This window comes from Penaeus chinensis, chromosome 9 (assembly GCF_019202785.1).
Source record: "Penaeus chinensis breed Huanghai No. 1 chromosome 9, ASM1920278v2, whole genome shotgun sequence".
NCBI classification, from domain to species: domain Eukaryota; kingdom Metazoa; phylum Arthropoda; class Malacostraca; order Decapoda; family Penaeidae; genus Penaeus; species Penaeus chinensis.
In genome coordinates, this window is record NC_061827.1 from 15261022 (window position 1) to 15271021 (window position 10000).

General features: G+C 42.8%; 1 protein-coding gene across 3 annotated transcripts in view; it reads right to left on the minus strand.

Moving 5' to 3' along the window:
• Nucleotides 1-10000, minus strand: part of LOC125028891 (ero1-like protein) — a 19817-nt gene that overhangs the window by 3857 nt on the left and 5960 nt on the right. The window contains exons 4-9 of one of the 3 annotated variants that reach the window (XM_047618484.1): nucleotides 9746-9832; nucleotides 4534-4658; nucleotides 4046-4240; nucleotides 3815-3861; nucleotides 2795-2812; nucleotides 95-187 (exon numbers count right to left, since the gene is read on the minus strand). In XM_047618484.1, the coding sequence (XP_047474440.1) occupies nucleotides 95-187; nucleotides 2795-2812; nucleotides 3815-3861; nucleotides 4046-4240; nucleotides 4534-4658; nucleotides 9746-9832 (565 nt within the window). The remainder of the gene's footprint in view (nucleotides 1-94; nucleotides 188-2794; nucleotides 2813-3814; nucleotides 3862-4045; nucleotides 4241-4533; nucleotides 4659-9745; nucleotides 9833-10000) is intronic. The other 2 variants (XM_047618486.1, XM_047618485.1) reach the window with 2 other exon arrangements.

The window sequence follows — 10000 nt, forward strand, 5'->3', positions numbered from 1 at the left end:
AATACAATAAATAAGATAATCAGAAAATATTATTTGACAAGTGAAGGATAAATCTGATTCACAAAAAAATAATACAAATAAGTAAATAAATTACCTGACAGGAGGTAGTTAGCACACAGGTGAATGTTGATACTGGTATGGAGGCCGGAAATAGCTCTGTAAAATGTTCTTTTTTCCAAGCACATTTCTGCAATCATACCATCATTAAATGTAGTGAAGCTGGGTCAAATTAAAAAAAAATAATACTGAAATGAAGATTCTAGCTGTTTTATTAATTTCATACCAAGTGATTTAATACTACTTCAAAAATGTTCAACAGGAAACAATAGTGAACCACTTCGGTGAATTTAAAACAGTATTACAAAACAGCACCCAACTCTTGGCACATCTCCAGGAAATTAAAAACAATCCATATGAACTTCAAAATGTGGAACCTTTTAGCATGCACTACATCTAATGATGAAAAGATGATTTAATGACTATCTTTATGCCTTGTATGAACTACAGTACTCTAAACTTGCCAAAAAGTGGCCCAAAAACAAGATTATAATATACTAGTACTTCTTACAGCAGAAGATTACAGAATATAAAATTGACTTCAAATGAGGCATGCACAGTTATGCTATGGTATAAGTAGATCTTTGTATTTATGAATGGGAGAAAGAAAGAGAAGAGAGGGTGAACACACAAAGTGAGAGAGAGAGAAAATAGTGAGAAAAAAGAGAGAGTGAGAGTGAGAGTGAGACAGAGAGAGAGAGAGAGAGAGAGAGAGAGAGAGAGAGAGAGAGAGAGAGAGAGAGAGAGAGAGAGAGAGAGAGAGAGAGAGAGAGAGAGAGAGAGAGAGAGAGAGAGAGACAGAGAGAGAGAGAGAGAGAGAGAGAGAGAGAGAGAGAGAGAGAGAGAGAGAGAGAGAGAGAGAGAGAGAGAGAGAGAGAGAGACAGAGAGACAGAGAGAGAGAGAGAGAGAGAGAGAGAGAGAGAGAGAGAGAGAGAGAGAGAGAGAGTGTGTGTGTGTGTGTGTGTGTGTGTGTGTGTGTGTGTGTGTGTGTGTGTGTGTGTGTGTGTGTGTGTGTGTGTATTTGTAGCAACTAAGAACTGTAAATATATACTAATACTAAAATGAACCACTTCTCAGACTCAGGTCCCATGCTTGAGTCATGCGACAGTCACATGTAACTACATTCCACCACCTTATGTATTACAGCATTGATCCTGAAACCCCTGAAGTACCTCAAAAAGTCACCTTAGCCATTCTGTAAACTAAGAGTCCAAGCAATACTTTAACCCTGTGCCACCGGGAAAATGTAGTATTCTTTGTAGTACTATTTTGTGAAATGTCGATGGCTCCACAAGTGCTCAAGCCACAAGCTCGACCTCATGACCTCACCTGACTTCACTTTTTTTTTTTCTACCAATGCTATCACTGTCAATGCTGTCATCATAATAGATGCTGATATTTATATTACTAACAGCAATTCATGATAAAAGAATAAAATTTCAAAAATCAAGAAAAAGGGTGAACAGGTGAGAAAGGTGACTAAGTAGTTGTGGAACCATGTATGTGTAGAGAAAATTAATAAACTAAACTCACAGTGACTTACAGTGTTCATGGCATGTGCCTACTTGCCATGCCCGGCAGCATCAGGTAAAGAACTAAAAACATCATGTGGCTAACAAGTTCCAGATGATATTCTATCCCTTTTATTGCAAATACTTAAAGAGGATATCAATGCCATTACCTATGCTGCATTATGTACTCCCATAAAAAAAAAAAAAAAAATCTAAAACTGATTGTTCCAAATACAAAAATGAACTATAAGTGCCTGCACACACGCACACACGCACACACACACACACACACATATATAGAAAGACACAGACATACACACTCACACATGTAGACAGACACACAGAGACACACAAATGTAGACAGACACACAGTGACACACAAATGTAGATAGACAAACACACACACACACACACATACACACACACACACACATCTAAACAGACAGACAGACAGAAAGACCAACAGACACAAACACACACACACACACACACACAGGCACATAAAATTAATTACTATCTACATAAACCATACAAAACTGACTTACAATCCAATCCAGACAGACAGACACAAACACATACACACAGGCACATAACAAAATTAATCAATGTCTACATAAACCATATAAAAACTCGCATACAATCCAGTTCACCTTACAGCTTCAATTCTTTACAAGTTATTCTGACACTAGCAGTCACTGAAAAATATTTCACAAATAATCTAATCCCCCTTATCAACTACAGCCATTACTCATCAGTCTCTAGTGTCCACATTCTGGAAGTTCACTGGAAGGTCTGTTCCTTCTTACAAATCCTGACGTCTAGAAAAACTTGCCAAAAAGAATCGTTACAACTTCCTTCTTCCTTCTGGACTCACTGGACAGAGTGTATACATTTTCCCATGCATAAAAACTGTCTTCAGTCAACTCATCCATTTGTATCTCATGAAGCATGTCACATAAGACACCACTGGGCAACACATGTACACACACAGTCATAGGCATGCACACAAACATACATGCATACATACACAAACAGAGAAAATGCAGCATAAACTAACACTTCTTTTCGCTTCAATGGTTTGCAAACTCAAAATATAATGTTGCTTGTCTGTTCTCTTCCAAGCTATCTCTTCTCAACAAAAAATAACAAGAACCTTGTTTGCCAACTGAACGAGTGTAAAGGAAAAACAACGAAAAACACCACCACCTACGGGACGCTCTCTTACCTTTCAGAAAATCATTGGCTGTTTTTTACATAAGAGAAGGGAAGAAAGAGGGAAATGCAAATGAGAAATGGGATCAATCAATGTATTTCATTTAGATTTGATTATTCAAGTCTGAGTATATCATTGCAACAAGGCCTAAAATCCAAACACTAATACTGAATCATCTACAGAATGTCAATAGAAAATGAGTCAGTAAGACAAGCTGATTCAACCAATATATTGATCCATTGTTAGGGATTAGCACATTCTTGCAATGGGACTCAACATGGGAACTTTAAGAAAATTGTGAAAGTGTAAATCAAATTAAAACACTCTTAGTCAACAAATAAAGAAAACATGAAATAAGATTGCTGCACATCATATTAGTATGATCATTATCTTTAAAAAACACTGATGCATTCATATCGTGGTTTTAACCCAATGGTGATGGGATGGCAAGAATACAGGCCATTTCCATTGTCTCTTTTTGTTAATTGATTGTCTTGACACCTAGATGGCGCCAGAGGTGCTTAACCACCAAGGAGCCAATTACTTATATTCATTTCACTTGTTTACCCTTTCCCTTAATTTATGGAAATATTATTTTTTGCTTTTTATAGCTATTAATACTGTCAATATCATAATTAACGTAACATTAACAATAATAAATAATAACATCAATATTAATAAAATTAGAAAAAAAAAAAAAAATCTTACTCCCAAAAACCCAATGAAAGGGTAAACCAGCAGAAAACACTGTAGGCTTAGTGATTGGCTTCTTGGTAGCTGCGCATCTATGTGCAAACAAAGTTCACAAAAGAAAACGACAGTAGACAGCTTGATTAGCGATCACCAATGGGTTAACCATAAATTAACAATCTTGGAAAAATCAACTTTAGCCAATTCCTTTTACAATGTTAGAGGGACAAACTATAATCATTATCATTTAACAAACAATTACCATTTACAATATTTATATTATATCAAAACCTTTTCTTTATCACCCTTTAAAGCACAATTCAACCCATTACAACAACTCACCTCCGATACTACTGAAGTCTGTGTAACGCCCAATTGCCCTAGACGGCCTGTGGATGTACAATTACCCTTAATATGTAAAAAACTAAGTCGAAAAATTAACATCAAGAAATAAAAAAACAGAAGAATCTATTCAATACAGAGATAAATTATGAGTGACTGAAAGAAAACATGTAACTACTTGGATTAGACAGCATCAATTACAGAATAATTATGTGGGTAACAAATTCTTACTTAAAGCAGTTTTCTTGGTATATTGTTCTCCATATTCTATGTGCTGAAGGTCCTGCATAACCTGTGTACCGCTCAGGATTCAGCAATAGGTCAACATATTCACTATCCTCAGAACTGTCGTCATCAATTTTGCAAAAGTTCAGCTGTGCATCATCGTGGGCTGCCCAGCGTTTAAAGCCGACTTTGGATTCCTTGCTGAAATGAGTGGAGGTTCCAATTAGAATCAATAATTCAGAGGAATATGAAAACATCACATGACTTATTAACTAAAAAGATCCTCTCCATAAATGACAAATATGTTATGATATGAAAACTATGAAACTAACAATAATAACAATCATAATAATAATGTTAATATCAATAATGATAATGATGGTGTTAATAATACAGTAGGAATAAAAAATAAAAAATCAATAAATAAAATTAAAAAATACAAAGAGGAAAGACTCATAAACTGAAGAAGAAGTAATCTGGGCCACGCAACTCACCTGAGAGTAGTGTTCAAGTATCCCAGGTCATTCTCTCCATCACAATGTCCAGTCACCATGTGGGACTTTTCCTTCTTTTCCTTCTCAATTTTGCTTGTGGAAGCTCCCTTTATGCCCTCTGGGACCTGCCATGGTAAGATGCACTCGTTATTCTTATTCCTGGGCTATTTTTGCAAAAGTATCTGCTCCTGATAGTTTTTAAGATCTATAAAAAAAATCTATAACATCATCATAAAATCAAAAACATTTGTGGAAACATGAAGGACGAAAGGCAGGGCAAGAAAAAGAGACAGAAAGTAGGGGACAAAAACAGAAAGAGAACATAATTTAAAACACTGAAAATCTGGTTTAAAGTAAGTGTAATACTGTACTGAGAGGCACACTGCTTTACCCTACGAAAGGAATCTGTTTTGGCTGTCCACGTACAGTCACAATATGTACAATAAATAGCTCAAACCAACCACCTTCTGTCATGAAAATACATGCTGTAGAATGAAATCCTGACTATTAACATTCATAAACTGTTAATGTATATGATAAACCACAGAAAAGAACCATATCATATCAACAAATTAGGATATAAGACCTTTAATAGTGTTAATTATTTAAATGTGCTCCAAGTGATATATGGAATCATGTGCAAAAGTATTTCATATTTATCATGATGGGATGTTTCACGAAACTTTTAAAGCAAACCCTCCAAGCGTTACATATTTTTAATTTCTTCTAGCATTTATGGTGCAACATTTAAAATAATTCTCTCTCTCTCTCTCTCTCTCTCTCTCTCTCTCTCTCTCTCTCTCTCTCTCTCTCTCTCTCTCTCTCTCTCTCTCTCTCTCTCTCTCTCTCTCTCATCTGCCCACTCACCCATCCATCTGCCCACTCACCCACCCATCTGCTCACACACTCACCTACCCACTCCCTAACCTGCCTGCTCATTCACTCACTCCCTCACCTGCCTGCTCATTCACTCACTCACTCACCTGCCTGCTCATTCACTCACTCACTCACCTGCCTGCTCATTCACTCACTCACTCACCTGCCTGCTCATTCACTCACTCACTCACCTGCCTGCTCATTCACTCACTCACTCACCTGCCTGCTCATTCACTCACTCACTCACCTGCCTGCTCATTCACTCACTCACTCACCTGCCTGCTCATTCACTCACTCACTCACCTGCCTGCTCATTCACTCACTCACTCACCTGCCTGCTCATTCATTCACTCACTCACCTGCCTGCTCATTCACTCACTCACTCACCTGCCTGCTCATTCATTCACTCACTCACCTGCCTGCTCATTCACTCACTCACTCACCTGCCTGCTCATTCACTCACTCACTCACCTGCCTGCTCATTCACTCACTCACTCACCTGCCTGCTCATTCACTCACTCACTCACCTGCCTGCTCATTCAGTCACTCACTCACCTGCCTGCTCATTTACTTACTCACTCACCTGCCCACTCACTCATTCAATCACTCACCTGCTTGCTCATTCACTCACTCACTCACCTGCCTGCTCATACACTCACTCACTCACTTGCCTGCTTATTCACTCACTCACCTATCTGCTCGTTTACTTACTCACCTGCCTGCTCAGTCACTCAACTCACCTGCCTGATCATTCACTCACTCACCTGCCCACTCACTCATTCAACCACTCACCTGCCTGATCATTCACTCACTCACCTGCCTGCTCATTCACTCACTCACCTGCCTGCTCATTCACTCACTCACCTGCCTGCTCATTCACTCACTCACCTGCCTGTTTATTCCCTCCCTCACCTGCCTGCTCATTCACTCACTCACCTGCCTGCTTCTTCACTCACTCACCTGCCCACTCACTCATTCAACCACTCACCCACCCACCCAGCCACTCTCTCATCCATTCACTCTCTCCCAATATGTTCTTTCACCCACCCACTCCCTCACCTGCCTGATCATTCACTCCCTCACCTGCCTGATCATTCACTCACTCACTCACCTGCCTGCTTCTTCACTCACTCACCTGCCTGATCATCCACTCACTCACCTGCCTGATCATCCACTCCCTCACCTGTCTGATCATTCACTCACTCACCTGCCTGCTCATTCACTCACTCACTCACCTGCCTGCTCATTCACTCACTCACTCACCTGCCTGCTCATTCACTCACTCACTCACCTGCCTGCTCATTCACTCACTCACTCACCTGCCTGCTCATTCAATCACTCACTCACCTGCCTGCTCATTCAGTCACTCACTCACCTGCCTGCTCATTCACTCACTCACTCACCTGCCTGCTCATTCACTCACTCACTCACCTGCCTTCTCATTCACTCACTCACTCACCTGCCTGCTCATTCACTCACTCACTCACTTGCCTGATCATCCACTCACTCACCTGCCTGATCATCCACTCCCTCACCTGTCTGATCATTCACTCACTCACCTGCCTGCTCATTCACTCACTCACTCACCTGCCTGCTCATTCACTCACTCACTCACCTGCCTGCTCATTCACTCACTCACTCACCTGCCTGCTCATTCACTCACTCACTCACCTGCCTGCTCATTCAATCACTCACTCACCTGCCTGCTCATTCAGTCACTCACTCACCTGCCTGCTCATTCACTCACTCACTCACCTGCCTGCTCATTCACTCACTCACTCACCTGCCTGCTCATTCACTCACTCACTCACCTGCCTGCTCATTCACTCACTCACTCACTTGCCTGCTCATTCACTCACTCACCTGTCTGCTCGTTTACTCACTCACCTGCCTGCTCAGTCACTCAACTCACCTGCCTGATCATTCACTCACTCACCTGCCTGCTTCAGCACTCACTCACCTGCCCACTCACTCATTCAACCACTCACCTGCCTGATCATTCACTCACTCACCTGCCTGCTCATTCACTCACTCACCTGCCTGCTCATTCACTCACTCACCTGCCTGTTTATTCCCTCCCTCACCTGCCTGCTCATTCACTCACTCACCTGCCTGCTTCTTCACTCACTCACCTGCCCACTCACTCATTCAACCACTCACCCACCCACCCAGCCACTCTCTCATCCATTCACACTCTCATCCATTCACTCTCTCCCAATATGTTCTTTCACCCACCCACTCCCTCACCTGCCTGATCATTCACTCACTCACCTGCCTGATCATTCACTCACTCACCTGCCTGATCATTCACTCACTCACCTACCTGATCATTCACTCCCTCACCTGCCTGATCATTCATTCACTCACTCACCTGCCTGATCATCCACTCCCTCACCTGCCTGATCATTCACTCACTCACCTGCCTGATCATTCACTCACTCACCTGCCTGCTCATTCACTCCCTCACCTGCCTGCTCATTCACTCACTCACTCACCTGCCTGCTCATTCACTCACTCACTCACCTGCCTGCTCATTCACTCACTCACTCACCTGCCTGCTCATTCACTCACTCACCTGCCTGCTCAGTCACTCACTCACCTGCCTGCTCAGTCACTCAACTCACCTGCCTGCTTCTGCACTCACTCACCTGCCCACTCACTCATTCAACCACTCACCTGCCAGATCATTCACTCACTCACCTGCCTGCTCATTCACTCACTCACCTGCCTGCTCATTCACTCACTCACCTGCCTGCTCATTCACTCACTCACCTGCCTGCTCATTCACTCACTCACCTGCCTGCTCATTCCCTCCCTCACCTGCCTGCTCATTCACTCACTCACCTGCCTGATCATTCACTCACTCACCTGCCTGCTCATTCACTCACTCACCTGCCTGCTCATTCACTCACTCACCTGCCTGCTCATTCACTCACTCACCTGCCTGCTCATTCACTCACTCACCTGCCTGATCATTCACTCACTCACCTGCCTGCTCATTCACTCACTCACCTGCCTGCTCATTCACTCACTCACCTGCCTGCTCATTCACTCACTCACCTGCCTGCTCATTCACTCACTCACCTGCCTGATCATTCACTCACTCACCTGCCTGCTCATTCACTCCCTCACCTGCCTGATCATTCACTCACTCACCTGCCTGATCATTCACTCACTCACCTGCCTGCTCATTCACTCCCTCACCTGCCTGCTCATTCACTCACTCACTCACCTGCCTGCTCATTCACTCACTCACTCACCTGCCTGCTCATTCACTCACTCACTCACCTGCCTGCTCATTCACTCACTCACCTGCCTGCTCAGTCACTCACTCACCTGCCTGCTCAGTCACTCAACTCACCTGCCTGATCATTCACTCACTCACCTGCCTGCTTCTGCACTCACTCACCTGCCCACTCACTCATTCAACCACTCACCTGCCAGATCATTCACTCACTCACCTGCCTGCTCATTCACTCACTCACCTGCCTGCTCATTCACTCACTCACCTGCCTGCTCATTCACTCACTCACCTGCCTGCTCATTCACTCACTCACCTGCCTGCTCATTCCCTCCCTCACCTGCCTGCTCATTCACTCACTCACCTGCCTGATCATTCACTCACTCACCTGCCTGCTCATTCACTCACTCACCTGCCTGCTCATTCCCTCCCTCACCTGCCTGCTCATTCACTCACTCACCTGCCTGATCATTCACTCACTCACCTGCCTGCTCATTCACTCACTCACCTGCCTGCTCATTCCCTCCCTCACCTGCCTGCTCATTCACTCACTCACCTGCCTGATCATTCACTCACTCACCTGCCTGCTCATTCACTCACTCACCTGCCTGCTCATTCACCCACTCACCCACCCACCCAGTCACTCTTTCATCCACTCATCCTCTCCCAATATGTTCTTCATGGTATCATCAGCAGAAAAACCCTGTAAGCCAATCACTGATGCTAAAAATTCACGGCAAAGAAGCAAGGAAGAGTAGGCGAATGCACCACTCTGTTGAACTCTATTCAAGAATCAAGCTGATAATTTTCAGCACTGGGCACAGAGATGCAAAGATTTAGAATGCTTGTACGGACATTCATACACACTATCAAGAAGTTCAACAAAGTAACACCATGCCATATTAACAGAGAGATTTCCAAAATCAATCCTGGCTAAGGAAGTCTTTTGAAAGCATGATTCCTCCAGAGTGCACTGCTGAAACAAAAGTGTGGGAACAGAAATGTATTGTGAAACACAAAAAACAAAAACAAAAAAATCAATCAATCCCTGTGGTGGTCCAACCAGTCACGACTTTAACCATGGGCATTATTAACCTTCTTGTCTGAACTGGCACGATTGCTTGCATCTGATTCCCTTACATCACTTTCTTCACCCTGTGAGCCGTTTTCCGAGTCTTCTTGCTAACGCATAAAGAAAGTGAGGCATGAGTTCAGCTGGGAAGCAGGATATGTAGCTTGGATGGGTTGGGATGGGATAATAAAATGAAATGAAATGAAATGAAATGAAATGAAATGAAATGAAATAAAAGAAAATAAAAGAAAAGAAAAAAGAAAGAAAAGAAAAAAGAA